Source organism: Rhodnius prolixus, unplaced genomic scaffold, assembly GCF_049639745.1.
Source record: "Rhodnius prolixus isolate KJV_2025 unplaced genomic scaffold, Rpr scaffold_10, whole genome shotgun sequence".
NCBI lineage: Eukaryota > Metazoa > Arthropoda > Insecta > Hemiptera > Reduviidae > Rhodnius > Rhodnius prolixus.
Window position 1 is genome coordinate 27,075,624 of NW_027411615.1, and position 18,987 is coordinate 27,094,610.

The window sequence follows — 18,987 nt, forward strand, 5'->3', positions numbered from 1 at the left end:
GTTTCAATCAAGCCAAGTCATCATTTATGGACAACAGAGCCTCTTAAAGTCTTCTGTGGTCTCCGCACAGTTCTCAAATTACAAATGAAAAGAAATGAGTCTATCAAAAGAAAGCGAAGAAGTTTTAAAAGCACCCCGCTTAAACTCGAACCCAAGTCCATTTTGCAGATCTGGGTTTATGATTTTTCTTTAAAACGTTTATTCTTCTAGAAAACAGTGGCAGACACAGCATAGGTAGATCCTCTAGCGTCTTGGATCTTGACTTTATAGTTTTTCTGTTTCATTTAAGATCTAACTTCATTTAAACTAACAAATTCTTACTAATTTTCACTGGCATCGATTAATTACTTACGTTTTTAAAATCACATTGAGTGAAATAAAATGCGCATTATCTCTACTGTCTATTCAATTCAACTGACTCTTCCTTCTGGATGAAACCTTTGTACAGAATTCATTGCTAGCATTATTGTCAGTGGCTGTCGAACAGTTGTCAATTGTAAACTTTGGTCTCTTGTTTTTTTTTTTGTTTCATTATCACATCATAAATTGGCATTCATAGTTTTTATTTTTAAATCTTGTTATCCTGTTTTTAGAAATTACTTATACAGTAAAATTTATTAATTAATTTTTTTTTTTAAATTATTAAAATGGTTAATGACTTCATTTTCCTTCTTAAAGATAATAATCTATTAAGGCTGCTCTCATGAACTTAGAATTTCTCATCAGTCTGTTAAAAATATGAAACTATATTTGTTTACTTAAGGCCCCCGCAATATAAAAAATAATCAGAATTTTTAATTAAATATAATATCTTGGTTTGTAAAAATTGTGAACTATGTTTGCAAGAAACAATAATTCAAAGTATTTTTTACTTTTACTCGCTGGGTTTTATAGCAGTTACAGTATTTACTCGAACTTTATTCGGACAAACCTCAACTATGCGGATAATTTTAAGCATTTTCAGAATGGAACTAGGCTCTTTTAACATACATTCCGCATGGTGTAAATGTACTCTCTAATGCATACATAGTAGTATGCTTCTTGTTGCTTGAAATTATTATAATTTTTGTTTTTGTTTTTTTGTAAAAACGAGAAATTAACTTTTAATTGCATTTCAAGAAACTTTTTGTTTAATGGCTTCCACTATTTGAAGAATTAAATATTTTTTTATTTAATTTTTTAATGAACATTCATTCAATATTTACAACTGCACAAAAATATATCTTCTGAAAGTGATAATTTCAAAAGTTGTGTATAAGAATAGAGTAAGTTTTCACTAACGACCCTCCGAAATATTTCAATGAGACTATACAGGCGATAGGTGAGTAAGAATGAGATGATGGTATTTACAAATAGAGTTGAGGGAATTGAGAGTAATTAGTAGAATCATAGCGCTTAGATTTTCATTGCATTTAAGCAATGAATTTTAGAGAGGAATGTTTGTAATCGGTGACAAGTTAGAGCGCTTGTTAAAGCCTCAACTTGGTTGTGAGTAAGGTGTGGAATGTTTGTCGAGTATTCGTGAGGATAGTTTGTTTATTGTTGGTTCAATTCCATTTTTTTGAGTTTAGTAAGGAGATCCAAGTGAATCTTATGCCAAGATAGAGTCCCAATAAGCGTTTCATTAGCAACAGAAGGAAGGGAGCCATTTAGACGCTCTGGAAGGCAAGTTGCTCTCCGAACAGTAAAGGTTAAGTGATACATTTCTCTTTGTTGATATCTATTAGTCAAGAAGACTGAGGAGCGTTCGAGATGCGATGGCAGGATCATCGAGAGATACAAGGATAGTGGTAGCATCACAAAAAGACAATAGGAATGTTTTCGGATCGGTAGGAATATCGCTTGTGTATATTGTGAAGAGAATAGCGCGAACGATACTCCCCTAGAGCTTTCACAGGATTGTGTGCATAGAAAGAGTTTTGAGATACCCGGAAAAAAGTTTTCAGAGTGTTAACATCAGAGTATAAGGTCTTACGAGAAAGTCAACATGCCTTTGAGATTCGACAGTAGACTATCGTGCCAGGCTCTGTGGCACGATTTGGAATTTTAACCTGCACAGTTTAGTTTGCACTGAAATGAAAATGATTGACTTCAACAACGCGAGAATATTGATGAATTGTAGATCGAAGACCATTAAAAAGTTCTGTGTCATAAAAAAACTTATGTACTGTTGAAAACGAATTTGCAAAAACCAAAAAAGTGAATGAACGTTCCGAAAACTATCTTTATCTGGTGCGTGACCTAAAAGACACACCTAATATTACTCATATAACAAAACTATACGAACTAATGGGTGTTTGTAGGTTTAACGTATAATGTTGAATGTAAAGCCCAGTAACACATTTAACAAACCTACATGACTTAAGTATGCTTTTTATGAAGGACAATTTAGATTGTTAATTACTATACTGTGATCATATTACTTACAAATTATTAATAAATGTGTATTCTAAATTGGTGAACACAGACTGAACTTAAATACTAATGATTTACTTTCATAATGAAAGGTTAAAAGTAGTGTGCTAAATAGAATGTGCCGCCATTTAGAAAGTGTAAGGTCATTCAGACCCTTTGAAAGGGCGTTAAAGACGCCTCGAATCACTGATTAAAAGGAGCCCTCATACCTACTTAAATATCTTTAAAATAGAGATTTATTTAGTTGAATCGCTATGAGAAACTCATGTTTTATTTATTTATTTTACTTCATTTCAAAGTGGAAACGGGCTTACCAATAACTGTCAGACATTCAGACCCTGCTTTTCGATCTCCGCTCTCTCACAACCATTGGAGAGATCCTCCTGGAAAGCACCCAGCACTTCGTGGTCTACTCCTCTGTCTACCTCTTCTGATGCTTCTGCAGAGAAGTCTTTTTGGAAGTCACTCATCTATTATCCTTTCTAAATGGCATTGCCACCTTAATCGAACTTGCTTCACCAATTACCCTGATTTTTGGGGGAAGTGATAAATTTACATTATTTATTTGGAATATGTTATTAATATTAATTTTTACAAAGGGTAAAGATTTATATTTATTAATTTTCTAATTGTTTTTACAGGTTGTGGTCACAATGTCAACCCTTTGTGAATTACAGTCATGGCTAATTTACCACTGGATTCCTAAGGATAATATCCATTGTAAGTTTATAAAAAACTTTATTAATAATTAAGATTTTAAATTCAATATTCTAAAGCTTTTTCGTTCAGATATTGAATGGACAGATTTATATGTAGTATTTGCTACTCTTCACATCTTACATTTTAGAAATGAAATTTCTCTTTTTTTTCAATACAACTTTACGGAGGAACATTTGTTTTCAAATTTAACGCTCAAACGTACCTATCTAGTTGGCGCTACAATCCGCGATGGGTCTTGATCTTCCCAATGAGCCGCCGTCATTCACCTCTATCCTGTGGAGTCGCTTTTTAATTCCTGGCTCTCACAGCTGGCCTCTTGATCAGTCGCAACAAAATCTGCCCATCAAAACCTTGGACTTCAACAGGCTCTTCTAATTCAATGGAGTAGCCCTTCTTAAAATAAAAAACCATTCTTGGCATCATACTCTTCTCACTCTGCCCTTCTCATCCTAATCATCCCAACCAGACTCGTCATTATCGCAGAAGCATTCTATAGAAAGCAAGTAGATTCTTTTCGTCCTTCTTTGTTAGGGTCCAGCGTCTTATTGGCATACAAGCAGAGCTGGCCGGATGAAATTCCAAAAAAAAGTGTTTATCACTATTGCTTATATTGTCTTCAACAGAAGTAATAGTTTTTAATGTTGAAATAGTTCTTGCGATTTGTATTGGAATATTTTGCGAGTTCACATAATTGAAATAAAAAGGTTCCAAAAGCGATTGGAGAGAACGTTCTTTCGTAATTCTAGTTTTTTGTAAATTAAGTATTCACAGCTATTCATCGCACGCATTTTGCAGCTTTTTCAAAATGAACAATAATAAAAGAAATCTTCGTTATTATTTATCAGTTTTTGGTTTTGTTTAGACATTTTTTTTATTTTGAGTTACTTTTTATTTAAGTTTCTGCATTATTTATTTATTTTTTTTAATTGTTTTATATTTTTGTTATTAATTTTTTATTTTTGTTTGCACATTTTTTTTTAGAAATGCTTTTGCAAAAGCAACATTTTGCTATTTGCTCTTCAGAAATGGTATAATTTGAAATTAAAATATAGAAGGCAAATAAATGGTTGTCGGTAAGTATCCTTTTACTATATTATTATTGTTTATGTTATTTCATTGCTTCAGATTTGTAGTTGAAGACGCATCAACATAGTGCTTATCAGTGCACTTACGCCCTACAGATGAATTATGATATTTCCCTTATAAAAAGGTCAAACTTGGCTGATCCAACTTAATTTTATTTTTATTCTCCTTTTTTTTTAAGTAAGAATACTTAATAACAGATTGTCTGAACAGTGAAGTAAAGGTCTAAACCAGGGTTGTCAAACTGGCGAGCCCACGGGGTATTTTTATGGCCCACGATGTTCTAAAATTAAGTGAAAATATATTAAAACAATTGTTACCAATCAAATAGCGCTTAGAAGAGATTGAGGCAATACCTTACACACAATTCCGCTAATCCTTTAACTACTGAAGACAAGTATACACGTGGTCCATTGCCGACGACATTTAGAAACTCTCCGTGTCTCTTAATGTAAACTGATCCCAACAGCGAAAACCTTAAAACTAGCATTCTGGGTTGAGATGTTGTGGATCATACCTATCAAATAATATTTTAGTAAATTTAATGAGGCTTGCGTGAATCTTGCCTGTTGCACCTAATTGCTGATCTTTTAAATGATTTTCACAACCCTTGTCTGGATTTCTACTTTTTCTGTTCTTGTCACCTACTTTTATGACCAGGGCTAAAATAAACAGAATGGGTAGCCTTCATTTGGGAAATGGAAGGTAAAATACAAGGGAAAAATACCGAATTGGCTTCCAGTTCGTCTAGATTTCTACTTTTTCTGTCTTTGTCACCTACTTTTATGGCCAGGGCTAAAATAAACAGAATGGGTAGCCTTCATTTGAGAAATGGAACGTAAAATACAAGGGAAAAATACCGAATTGGCTTCCAGTTCGCCTAGATTTCTACTTTTTCTGTCTTTGTCACCTACTTTTATGGCCAGGGCTAAAATAAACAGAATGGGTAGCCTTAATTTGAGAAATGGAAGGTAAAATACAAGGGAAAAATACCGAATTGGCTTCCAGTTCGCCTAGATTTCTACTTTTTCTGTCTTTGTCACCTACTTTTATGGCCAGGGCTAAAATAAACAGAATGGGTAGTCTTCATTTGGGAAATGGAACGTAAAATACAAGGGAAAAACACCGATTGGCTTCCAGTTCGCCTAGATTTCTACTTTTTCTGTCTTTGTCACCTACTTTTATGGCCAGGGCTAAAATAAACAGAATGGGTAGTCTTGATTTGGGAAATGGAACGTAAAATACAAGGGAAAAATACCGAATTGGCTTCCAGTTCGCCTAGATTTCTACTTTTTCTGTCTTTGTCACCTACTTTTATGGCCAGGGCTAAAATAAACAGAATGGGTAGCCTTCATTTGAGAAATGGAACGTAAAATACAAGGGAAAAATACCGAATTGGCTTCCAGTTCGCCTAGATTTCTACTTTTTCTGTCTTTGTCACCTACTTTTATGGCCAGGGCTAAAATAAACAGAATGGGTAGCCTTCATTTGAGAAATGGAACGTAAAATACAAGGGAAAAATACCGAATTGGCTTCCAATTCGCCTAGATTTCTACTTTTTCTGTCTTTGTCACCTACTTTTATGGCCAGGGCTAAAATAAACAGAATGGGTAGTCTTCATTTGGGAAATGGAACGTAAAATACAAGGGAAAAACACCGATAGGCTTCCAGTTCGCCTAGATTTCTACTTTTTCTGTCTTTGTCACCTACTTTTATGGCCAGGGCTAAAATAAACAGAATGGGTAGTCTTCATTTGGGAAATGGAACGTAAAATACAAGGGAAAACACCGATTGGCTTCCAGTTCGCCTAGATTTCTACTTTTTCTGTCTTTGTCACCTACTTTTATGGCCAGGGCTAAAATAAACAGAATGGGTAGCCTTCATTTGGGAAATGGAACGTAAAATACAAGGGAAAAATACCGAATTGGCTTCCAGTTCGTCTAGATTTCTACTTTTTCTGTCTTTGTCACCTACTTTTATGGCCAGGGCTAAAATAAACAGAATGGGTAGCCTTCATTTGAGAAATGGAACGTAAAATACAAGGGAAAAACACCGATTGGCTTCCAGTTCCCCTAGATTTCTACTTTTTCTGTCTTTCTCACCTACTTTTATGGCCAGGGCTAAAATAAACAGAATGGGTAGTCTTGATTTGGGAAATGGAACGTAAAATACAAGGGAAAAACACCGATTGGCTTCCAGTTCGCCTAGATTTCTACTTTTTCTGTCTTTGTCACCTACTTTTATGGCCAGGGCTAAAATAAACAGAATGGGTAGCCTTCATTTGGGAAATGGAACGTAAAATACAAGGGAAAAATACCGAATTGGCTTCCAGTTCGTCTAGATTTCTACTTTTCTGTCTTTGTCACCTACTTTTATGGCCAGGGCTAAAATAAACAGAATGGGTAGTCTTCATTTGGGAAATGGAACGTAAAATACAAGGGAAAAACACTGATTGGCTTCCAGTTCGTCTAGATTACTAAAGCATTCTGGGTTGTGATGTTATGAATCGTAACTATAATCAAATTTGTAAAAGTGATGTGGCCCACGTGAACCTTGCCCATTGCACCAAATGACCCGTATTTTAAATGAGTTTGACACCCATGGTCTAACCGAACCAGTGTCCCAGATTTTTCATCACTTTACTTATCCTTTTGCAAAAGTACAACCATACTCTCGGTGCTACGAGTATTCCGGTAGACTACATTTCCACAGCAAATGCAGTCTGAAATGGTTGAGAGTGTGCATGTTCGACAATATCTCTTTTACATATTGTTTCGTGATACTTTTTTGATAAAAAACGGACTTGAAATCTCTCTAAAAATAATAATAATAATAATAATAGTAATAATAAACCGAAATAACCAAGCACTGAATGCAGTATCGGAATTATTTGTTGTGCATGATATTTTTCTAAAGGAGGTCGTTAGTGCTGGAACCGTGAGCATAATTACTGAGCATACGTCTAATACAAACTGGATAAATAAAAAGTCGACACTTACACAGAAGACTATAGACTTCATCAATAATTTGATAGTTAGTCTTATCTGTAACTCTGGTTTGGTCTATTACATAATAATAATAATACATATTATTCACATTCGTGAAGCAATATTAAAATTATTTCTAATGTTTTTAATGATGTATTCAGTTCCTCGAAAAAAGATAAAAAATTAAATAAAAAATAGCTATAGAACTAATTTAGTTACGATTAGAGTGGACAGATAGCAGTACGTACTGTTTAGTTATGAGGAGTTTTGTTAAGGCTACCAAACACAGATGGCAATGCTTGCACTATAGAAGTCACACTTAGTAAAAAATTCCATAGAAGCTCCATTAAGTCTCTAAATCTACCCTCACACGTGGTGACTATCCATACCTCGATTAAAATTAAATTTTCTGACCCTTTCTTTTATTTATGCATGAAAAAAAAATTAAAAAATTTCGCTGATTTTTTTGAGGGCTATAAAATGTTCATTAGAAATAAATATTTAGATTTACTCATGCATAAAGAACTAAAACTAACGAAGGGACTTAAAAATGAATAATAAAAAAAACAGAAGACCTTTCGCCTCCCAAAAGTATGAGCCGGAACAACCCTCCGGACTTTGAAAAATAGTAATCTTTAACGTGATTTTTTACAAACCGTCGGACTCCATTAAACCAGCAGATTACTTCAGTTTGTATTGCTAAACTGACTAAGTGATTGTTCTTTATACGTGTTCTTGGTTTTTGATCAATCTTTGCAGTTATCGAGTAAAGAATGTGAAAATGTGATTGCTACATAATAGTTCACCAAACTTCGTCTTCCCTCCTCTCTTCAAGGTATTAATAATAAGCGAGCTTTATTAATAAACAAAAAAATAAAAAATAAAATGGTGAAAAGTAAGCTCAGATAGGGACGGATCCGTGTTGTCCTTTTTCTTTTTTGTAAAAAGTATTAAAATAAAAAGTAGAAATAAATCTCTGTCAAGCTATTGTATATTTCTTCGACTTTTTACTCGATTATTCAAGGAAATTTCGATTTAATCCAATTGTGCAAAGCATAATTATATAGCTAATAAAAGCTGTTTACATAGAATCTATAATAGTTGTATTTATAACGTTGACTATGTTCTCACATGAGACTAGTTAAAAACATTCGTTATCATTTAGATAACATCCAACTAAGCAGCTGTAGACAAGTTACGTCATTATTAAGTTGTTTCAAGTTGACAAACAGGCAATCTTTCTCTTTTCAATGAATGGATAGAGTCTGAAGGAAGAGAAACAAAAAGACAACCTGTCTGTCACATTGTCTTATCTGATGTAACTTCACTATCTTTTCAAAATATAATCCAGTTACACAGCCCTGTGGTGAACCAGTGCAGTTGTCTTGTTCACATTTTCAAAAGAGAAACAACTGTCTCTAATTCATTCTCTTCGGATGATAATTAATATTTAGATAATTGTTAAACTGCTGTATTCATAACTAACATTATGTGTGTGAAAACGAAACATATTTAATCAGACCTTTAAATGACATATTTCTTGAGGTTGATTTCAGAAAATAATTTGCCATTTATGTCCAGCGCTCCTTCCGAAGCATAGAGCAACTACAATACCATATGTTCAATTTTGGCTAGGGTTCTTTTTCCCTACTTCTTCGTTTATTTTTCTGATCCTCAGAGCTATTTTGCTCTCATCCTTCAAGAGATGCTATCAAGAACTATTTTTTTCCTGCTTTCATTTGCTTTTAAAATTATGTCTGTTTTCCTCCTAATGCGAAGAATTAATACTTATTGTGATGATTTAAAATTGTACCAGTTTATAGTTTATATGAATATCAGAAATTTATTCATTCCGTCACCTTTGGTATTTATGACTTCACAACCCTTTCCATCCATGGCTCTGCGTATACAGTCCACCTTCTCTTCTCACCTGGTTCGCTCGAAATGCTCTATTTTGGATTTCCTCAATGAGAACTTTTTTAAATATAATTTTTATTTCAATATTTATAGAAGCATTTAAAGTTGAATGCAACAGTTAAATAAGAAGTAGTAAAGAAATATCAGTAGTCCATAATCAGATATTATTCGTTAACTCGTTCAATAAACTGTAAAGTAGGCTTAATTTAAGACATAATTGTCGTGACTAGTAAGTTATTTTAAGTTGAATAATTTTTCGCATTCAATATTTCAAAATTATTTAAATTAATAGGCATTTTTTTTAAATGTTTCAGTTATGTCTGAAGGTTTTAAGGCTCGTGATATCGGTCTAAGGGCTCAGAAGAAGATCCTTAGCCGTATGGCTAATAAAAATGTGGCTAAAATGTTTATAGATGACACTACGGCCAGTTTATTAGATAATTTGTACAGAATGGCCAAACAATATGTGAGTATTTATTTCGATGTATTTATAACCAATTTCTTCTTATTAATTTAATCAAAAAAATCATTTTACTGGTTCCTATTTACTCATTTTTAAAGATATTCTTTCCATATGGTTAACAAACTTAAAACAGAATTTATTTATGAGTATTCCATGGGATATTGTATTGCCCCAGGAGATTTTAACCTACCATTTATTAACTCAATGTCCCAAGGAGTAATTTTTACACCAAAAAAATAGCAGATAATTGATGTAATGAAAGGAATCCACCAGAATAAATGTTATAAGTACATTGATAGAGCAAATGTTACCTGCGGTATGAGTAGAAAAGATTAACTCAATTCTTTTTCCTAGAATGCCCACATGTCCTAGCAGAAGAAAGTCTTTGTTATAAGATGTTTCCTCTAGTCTTTTGGAACATTCCAGCACCAATTGTCCATTCACTAAAGACCAAGCTAAGTACTCTGCTGATTCAAAAAAAAGAACACTGCACCAAACCTACCATTCATTCAGGAATTATCCTAGTAAACCTTAAGTATCTATCGTTAACTAGTCGTCCCTTTAAGCCTTTAAAATATAAAAAAAAACAGTAATATTTTTCACTCTGCCAGAACGTAAATTGAAGATTGCAATCATAAAAAATATTTTGCGAATGATGTATGATGACCATATTGCTTAATTTGCCATTACCTGACATCTTATAACTAGTTTTCTTCATCAACTGTATAGCCTCTATTAAGAGAAATGGAATACCAATAACATTTTAAGCGCACGCACAGGTGACTGTCAAACAAGCGAAGCGTTTAATATCTTGAAACAGCAGTCTAGCAAGACGTACCTCTATTCACCGCTACCAAACAAAAGATTCCATTATCCAAATTTTAAAAATCGTAGAACACCATTGAGGAGATTTCCTGAGCTTGACCTACGATTCTATTACATTTCCAGAAGGAGACTAACGCCTTCTGTTCAGCATCCTAACATGTTTTGACAATTTAATAAGCTGCAATTCTAGGACTTTCGCCGATTTACTAGTTTACAGTAGGGTTTGGTAGACTTTATTTGGAACTTGGAGAACAGAAACAGATCAGTTTTTGAAGTGTCATATTCGTAGACTCTTTTCTGTCACTCAGAATAATTTTTGTTACTTCTAAACGTTTCCTCTAGTCTCTTGGAACATTACAGCACCAATTGTCCAATCCATCTTTCATACCATCTTTCTTCGGGTTGTCCAAGTATCTTTTACTATGTGGTTGCATTTGATTGCTTGCTTAAAGTTAATGTCTTTTTCATTCGGCGTTCTCTGTGTCCAACTTCTAGAAAGATGTAGTTATATTTATTCCTAAAATCATCTGTTTGATCATGTTTTAGTTCTGCATTTAATTTACCAATTTTCCAATTTATTAAACATTGTTCCCTTCGTTTTTCTCAGAAATTTCGTTTCAGAGCATTGATCTAATCTCTTAGTATGTTTCTTAGTAAGTATTAGTCCTGCAACCACAGAGATATATACAAAATATTCACAATTTCTTATAGATGAATTATAAATACAAAACCTTTATTTATTCTACAAACAATTAAAAACAATAAAAATAAATGTTTAATAATAATATTCTCATTTTTTAATTACAGACGGACAACAAAAAGGAATCAGAGAAGCTGATTAAAAACATTATCAAAGTTGTGATCAAAATTGGTGTACTCTACCGTAACGGCCAGTTTAATGCAGATGAATTACGATTGGCCGACAAATTCAAAAACAAATTCCATTCAGCAGCAATGGCAGTGATCAGTTTCCATGAAGTTGAGTTCAGTTATGATAGGCCGTATCTTCTATCAGCTTTAAGAGAATCACATGCTTGCCTTAAGGGCATCGTCGCCAGACATTTAACTGATAAATCTATTCAACGTATTGATAGTGTATTCGCATTTTTCGCTGCACCAGCATTTTTGGATGCAGTATTTAAACCGGGATCTGAATATAAGGAGGTGCTTGGAAGATTAGTGTCTGATATCAATAAAGCGATGGATGAAGGTGGGATGTGAATTTCTTTGACAATAAAATTATAAATTCTAGCACATAACTTTTTTATTTATTTATTTATTATTTAATTATTTAAAAATTAAATATTTAAACATTTTTTTGACAATATATTATGCTGATTGCCAATTTGTTTTCGGCATTATCACGAAAATTCACATCCATCCAGATTTTTTACATTTAGCACAATATTTACAGAGAAATTTTACAGTCCCTCCTCCTCATCTTCCAGTAAATATGTTATCATTCAAAATTAAAAAGTTAATCGAATAATGTGATTTTTTAACTAGTCAAAATTAAAATTACTGGAAATTATACCATCATAGGGATTTGTTTTTTTATTGTAGTTTAAACTACAAACATTTTGTGAAATATATAGGAAATATTTGTATTATTTTTGTTTGTTTTTTAAGGCGTCAATTAAAAACTAACAAAAAATTGGAAAAATTTATGTAGAGGATATGATATAGAACTACAAAGAAAGAGCACTTAAATTTACATAAATGTTTCATTTCAAAGTAAAAGATTTACAACCAAGTCGAAAACTATAATAAGAGATAAATATTAGTCAGCTACAAATTAATGTTCTCCACCAATGAAATTAAATAATAACTTTCATTTCTAAAAAGTCAAAATTCGTGTCATAATTTACCCGAAACTTGCATGCTATTTAAGTTAGGACTGATACAAAATTTTCACCCTGAAGAGAGGATTTTCCCGTATTGCTGGTTGTTGTCTGAAGCAGATGAAAGCATTGTTCCCTCTTGTTTGATTTCTTTCCACATGTATCTTTACGATACCCTGATGGAAGTCTGCATATTCTTTTCCCTCAATTGTTTAAAAATATTTCATTTTCATAACTAACTTATCTTTAAGTTGAAAGAAGCATTCTTTCTTTAATCTTCTGCAAAACGCAGATAATTTAATGCATTAAAAAAAAACTATTTCTCTATACTGAGATGATTTTTGAGCTGCTGGCCTTTTTTAAAATTATTTTATCTTAAGTTTTACTAACATTCTCTATCCTTGAAAAAATTTCTTTATTAACGCTTTTTACTCGTAATTATTCTTATACAGAAATATCGTTCTTAACTATCATCTCCAAACTTTTACACTAGAAGATAGCATATTTCTTTATTTATAATAAATTGGTTTTATCATTCTTTTGTCAGACGCTAGGCATGTAGCTTTTATTTTTGTGAAGATTTTGTGATTCAATGTGTATGTGTTACTTGCATGTATTTTTAATCACTTACAAGCCTAATAATTTATTTATTCGACATTTATTATGTTTCCTGACTTTTAATGTATGTTCTTTAGCTTACCATGTAAATAAGCAACATCCTAAATTAACAGCTAATGAAGTGCATTCTGCTATGACAAAAATAAAAGCTACTTATTTGGAAATTGAATAATTTTGTGCAAAATAGTGCTCGTATTTATGTAAAGTATTCAAATAAACATGAATAAAGTGAAAAACTGTAAAAGAAATAGAAGATGTGTTATAGCAACGTCTTCTTCATCCTTCTAATTTTTTAATATATAAGTTCTATTGATCTTTAAATCTTAAATGATTTGACAGTAACCAAAAGTACTAATAATTTTGTTAGGAAAGTTTGTAAAAGTTATTAAAAGAAAAAGTGTTTTTTGCGTATAAATAATGAAATTTATTTACAGATTGAAAGAGTACTGATAAGATTTACTTCCATAAGGAAGTGCACAGCTGATAATTTTTGAAAGTGTGTTTAGTGAAAGAGAAAATCATCTTGTTTTGTGGTGAATTATGAATTAATTAATTAAACGCGAAATAAGAGAAATGAAAAGTTTAATTTCATCCCACATTAGGAAGATTTACTTTTTAAAAATTATCTAAAGTAAGAATGATTGTTATTAAGACATTGTCTTCCTGAGTGGGTTGAACGTAAATAATTAGTAGTCTTATTTTAGACTACAAAATAGCAGGATTTCATTGTTTGTTAGTTCTATTGTGAATTTTCTTTTTATTTATTTATAGTTAATTTTTTACTTTTATGTATTTGTTCTTTTCTTGATTCATGTCAAATATTTTTACTTTTTGGCATATTCTTTCGCTTAAAAAGATACTATTGTTAATTTTGTTTATATTATCAATTAATGTTTTTAATGTATAATTTGTTTTACTGATAACCAATTGGATTACAAGATAAATGAAATTGTTCAATTCAAGATTAATTAGAAATATAGTTAAATGGTTGATGTTTTAAGCTAATCACCTTATTAGCAAAATTTAAAAATTAGGTAAGAAAATGAGACAATTCTTTACTCATTAAATTCAAATATTAAGTATAATCAAAACTGAAAATAAATAAATGGCTAGCGTATTTTGTTATTATTTTATTTATTTAGTTATTGTGATGAAATACTAAAAACTGTGAATATAATTGAATCTTAATATATTATTGAAAATATGGATAGGTCCTTTAGGTTTAATATATTATACTTTTAGTGTGCATGAAGTTTGGTGAGGATCGTGAAGCAAAGTTCTATTGCGGTACTATATTCGATTCCCGGACTTGTTTTTGAATTTTATAAAATTGTTAATGCGAGAAATTTGTTGTTCCGCCACCGTTCACACCTTATCGGTAGTTGAACGTAAAATCCGGCCGAAATAATATGCTAAGAAAGTGTCTGGCTCTTGTAGGCATTACATTCAGTTTGTCTATAATACGATGCCACAAAAGAAGTATGTAGCTGTTCCCGAGGTATACTATAATTCATGGTTCTAGGCTGGCATGGGCCAGCTGTTAGCTTAGTTTTTGTAACATAATATTAGAGGAGTTGGAATGAAGCATATTGCTTTGGTTGAAATGGAGCTATATATAAATGAATGAACTGGTATGGAGGAAGGGAATTGCTCTACAATGTCCCTCTATTGATCCTACAATTGAGAATGTGTTCCTTTACTGTCAGTGAAGTTGAACTAGAGTTTGCCGGTGTAGTTCCAAAGCCTAAAATTGTTGTACCCATCATCTGTTTCTCTAGGGCGAATGGTATTCAGTGCGTCACTACTTTTGGACTCATCACGTGACAATAGAGTGGACACTGCTCATTCAAAGGGTACCTGTATTTTACGAATTCGCAATTCATATAACAAATACTAAATATCTCACCCGAGCCTTTTCAGTTATTTATATAGCAGCGTTTTATTTAATTGCTATAGATTCCAGTTTGCATTAAGGACAATTTACTTTCTTTTTATACAAAGATATATTGTGCTTCAATTAAATAAATATTCTTTTGTTGCAAGTCCAAGTTGCAAGTAAGTAAATCCAAATTGATACAATTATCAGACCTTCATTACTTGCTTTTCAATTTTTTTAAAAAAATTAACTACAGTAAATAATTCATGACTGTAAATACATACCTCCATCCGTTACTTACTTTAGAACATTCATGTTTTTATTTTCATTCGCTCAAAAATTATTTTGTTACTTCGGAAAAAATGTTACTTCTCATAAAAATAATTTATTTTATGAAACAAGTATCATTCATACAGACCCTCATTACTTACTATGTTTAAAACCAAAGAAAATTAAATTGTATTTATTGGTGCGATTCACAATAACAATTCGCTTTTAATTTTAATTATTATTATTGTTTTATTGTAGATAATTATTTTCTTTTATAATTTATATAAAATTTAAAAAAAATGTCTAATTTATTTATACTACTGATAAGAATAGTATTTATACGAAAATTCTAAACTTATTGTGATATTTTTCACAAGCATATTCTTTTTTTTGCATTTACGATTATGTTGGAATATTGAATCATATTCTTTAGTTCATCCATATCGAATTGTAATTCTTACTTTATTCTAGTTACCAGTCTGGAATTGAATAATTTGTTTCAAATATTATTATTTCTTTCAATGAGCTTATACGATTTTAAAAATTTGACAATGGATGGTAAAATGGAAGTAAATAATAAATATTGATAAATAAATGGATGAAATTTGATTGCTGTATGCAATCTAAATATATTCTGATGGTACAGTCTTACTCAAGTACTTAAAGACTATTTCTAATTTCTAATATAACCAAAGAATACATTTTCTTCAAAGTCTCAACTTTACTGGCTGATTCAAGGTGACAATATGAATGAATGAATCATGTCTCAGATGTAGTAAATAATGATCTTGGAAGATATATTTACTCATTTCATAAACGTTATCAATGTTTTGTAATAATTAAAATAATTTCTTAATAACAACAAAATGTAAACTGACACATTTGTTACAAAAATCTAATTTAATAGGGCGTTTATTGAATATGACAGTTGATAAAAGAACACATTTAGACCCTTTTTTTATTAATCCGTTTATGAAAATGACGGCGTGAATATGAGTAGTGAAAAAAAATAAAATTGACTAGCGATAATTATTGATGTTAACGGGACCTTAAAAATGGCAAAAATCGAAAAACTATCCACTATCCTTCACCACTTTTAGTTTTTTAATGTTTTTGTTTTATAATAAATCACTGACATGAATTTTAGAGTAGAGTATTGTTCAATCATTTTTGGTGACTGATACATGTACAATGCATTAATCCCAGAGGAAGAAAGTTTATTGCCAATTTCAGTCATATCACCAACAAGGAAATGAAGTGAGGAAAGAGAGTTGTCACTCGTTACTAATTAGATTTTTTTAGATTTTGGAAAGACGGGGCGGGACCCTATCCCCACGGCACTGCAGCCACACGAGGCTTATTGTGCCTTCCCCTTAAACCTAGTAGGTGAAACCTCCCCTCCTAAGAAGGTCGAGAGCTTTCCCTACTAGTTCCTTCTGCGCTGTTATCTCCTTTGGCCTCAAGGTTCCAAAGATGTCATAGCGCAGTCTCTCAATTGCAACGCAATCGAACAACAGGTGAGAGGCCGTTTCCTCCTCTTCCTGGCACAATCTGCACAAAGGTTCCGAGCTAATAAGCCCTATCTTGTGCAGGTGCTTTCTGAACCTTCCGTGCCCCGTGAGTAGGCCTGTAATCAGAGTAATCTGATTCCTGCCTAAACCTAGAGTCACTTTAGTTCTTTGTTTGCACAACAAGGGCATAACCCTCTTGCCCGTTACTAATTAAATGGATTACATTCCAATCAGATCGCTTTTTATTCTATTTAATATGATATTAGTGACTTATAATAAATTGACTTTCTAATGCTAAACAAAAACTACGTGACTAATATTAGTTGACCTTTTGTATTTAATGGACTGCTTTCTTATTCATTTACATATTTTCTTTGCTGAATTTAAGATTATCTCAGTGATCATAAGATGCTTTTTCTCTGATCAACTGTTTAGTTATATCTCAGAATGCCCATCTTTAGAGATTATAAGCCCACGAATTTAGGCAGTTTACTTTTGTTGTAATATACTTAATGACCACGTGAGATAATAATTGTGTGTTTCCTAATAATAAATTATTATTTTTGTAATAACAATAAAATCTCATTTATTGTAAAATATAAATTTAAAAACTGATTTTTAGGTGACCTACATTTGTAAATGCTATTGTATAATATTGCCAATTTACTTAATATCTCAAGCGGTTTTTGACTATTAAATGTTTGTTGAATGTTCGCCATTAATTAAATAAATGAAGTTTTTTAATTGTTGACACACTCGTCAATAAATCTGTCTAGTGTGTGCACAATTTCAAAAAAAATAATTGTTCATTGAAGTATTAGTTTTTCAAAACTTGCTGATTATTTTTTCCACTATTTATCACATTTTCCAAAATCTATAAAGAAAAATTCAAAAAACTGGCAACTGCCATTAATTGGGTACAATAACTTAGATTGTAGTTAATGTGTTCAAAACAAAAAATAAATAAATAAAATAAAAGTAAATTATTAAAAATCATTAGCAAGATGGTCAATATAATTATAAAGTGCCTTGCAATAACTTCAATATCAAACGAACGTTTTTACTACATAATTACTAGCATATCAGTACTGTCATTGATGTTATTTATTGAGTAAACATTTCAAAATAATGTATAAATTTTGAATTATTGTTACAAAAAAAATAAAATTATTGTACTAAACAAAATTGTAAATTTAAAAAGCAATAACTTATTTAGTAACTTATTTTTTTTAAATTTTGTATGTCTTTTACATTTCATATAAATTACAAATAACATAATGTTTTGCATAATCACATTGAAATATTTAAAAACATTACGTCATTATAATTCACCAAAATATTTTCTTTTTTGTATACTATAATATGCTTTATCAATATTACAATATATTAACAAATAACAAAATAATTATTAATGTTGTTATATTAAATAACTTTTTGTTTTGTTTTTTCTTTTCACGAATGTTAAATACTTGTTATGTACAATGCATATAATCTCAATAATAATTGCTTATATGTTTCAGTGTTACCTGGATAAATTTGATTGTATTCTGTATGCCTAATGTAACAATGATTGTAATTCTTTTATATAAGTGTACAATGACATTAATTAAATAAAAAATAAAGAAAATTTACTTTACTCCCCATTATCTCTAGTAGAAAGAGGAGCAGCGACAACACAAAGAATAAAGATTTATTATCAGCGCTTCTATGCTGCTCTAATTATTATAACTGTCCTCAAATAATTGTCTTTGCGATACTTTCATTTTTAAATTAGGCCTAGACAGTACACACTTCGGATGCACAGGATGTACTCACGACCTAGGAAAGGAAACCTCGTAAATTCGGGGTCCACATAGTAGAAAAGTTTAAGCGAACAGTTGACATCCCCATCTAGAAGAATGAAAAGCTCCTACAAGTATAAAATCAGTTCCAAAAAGAGATCTCGATATGAATTTTGGGACTTACATCTGGAAGAGTAGATCCTTTGAGCCTTTTTTGGATTAAACAAAAAAAAAAAAAAAATACCTACATCAAAATCATTCCAACATAATTTTCATTTCTGAGATATCTGAGTATCTCAGATGTTATTAGTTAGATTTAAATTTGCATATTATTAGAACATTATTATTGTTACAATTGCTTAAAACAAAAATTAATAAGATGATTGATTTAATTTCTTATTTTTTAAGTTCATCGGCTTTTTGCTCAAACTGTGGCCCCACCTCAAATTAACAATTTAAAAGCTCGTCATAGTTAAAGAGTTGGTGAGAACTGCTTTAGTTTTTTTTTTATTTTTGTTGCCAGTCTTTGATTAGTGTTCTCTTGTTGCTAACTATATTGTCAGTGGTCTCGATCTGTAAGCTGAAATACGCTTCTAGGAAGAGGAAATCTAAACGCAGCATGGAACCGAATCATGTGCACGAATCATTGAGCTAAACCCCCTACTCTTCTAATAGTAGGG

The 18,987-nt window shown here is 31.4% G+C and overlaps 1 protein-coding gene across 2 annotated transcripts in view; it reads left to right on the forward strand.

Annotated features, from left to right (window-relative positions):
- sigmar (Tumor necrosis factor alpha-induced protein 8-like protein sigmar) overlaps positions 1-18,162 on the forward strand; it is a 108,555-nt gene extending 90,393 nt beyond the window's left edge. Inside the window, exons 2-5 of one of the 2 annotated variants that reach the window (XM_074133689.1) lie at positions 3,057-3,135; positions 4,117-4,208; positions 9,437-9,588; positions 11,218-18,162. In XM_074133689.1, the coding sequence (XP_073989790.1) occupies positions 4,199-4,208; positions 9,437-9,588; positions 11,218-11,631 (576 nt within the window). In that variant the 5' untranslated portion in view covers positions 3,057-3,135; positions 4,117-4,198 and the 3' untranslated portion in view covers positions 11,632-18,162. The remainder of the gene's footprint in view (positions 1-3,056; positions 3,136-4,116; positions 4,209-9,436; positions 9,589-11,217) is intronic. The other variant, XM_074133688.1, reaches the window with a different exon arrangement.
- The last annotated feature ends 825 nt before the right edge of the window (positions 18,163-18,987 follow it).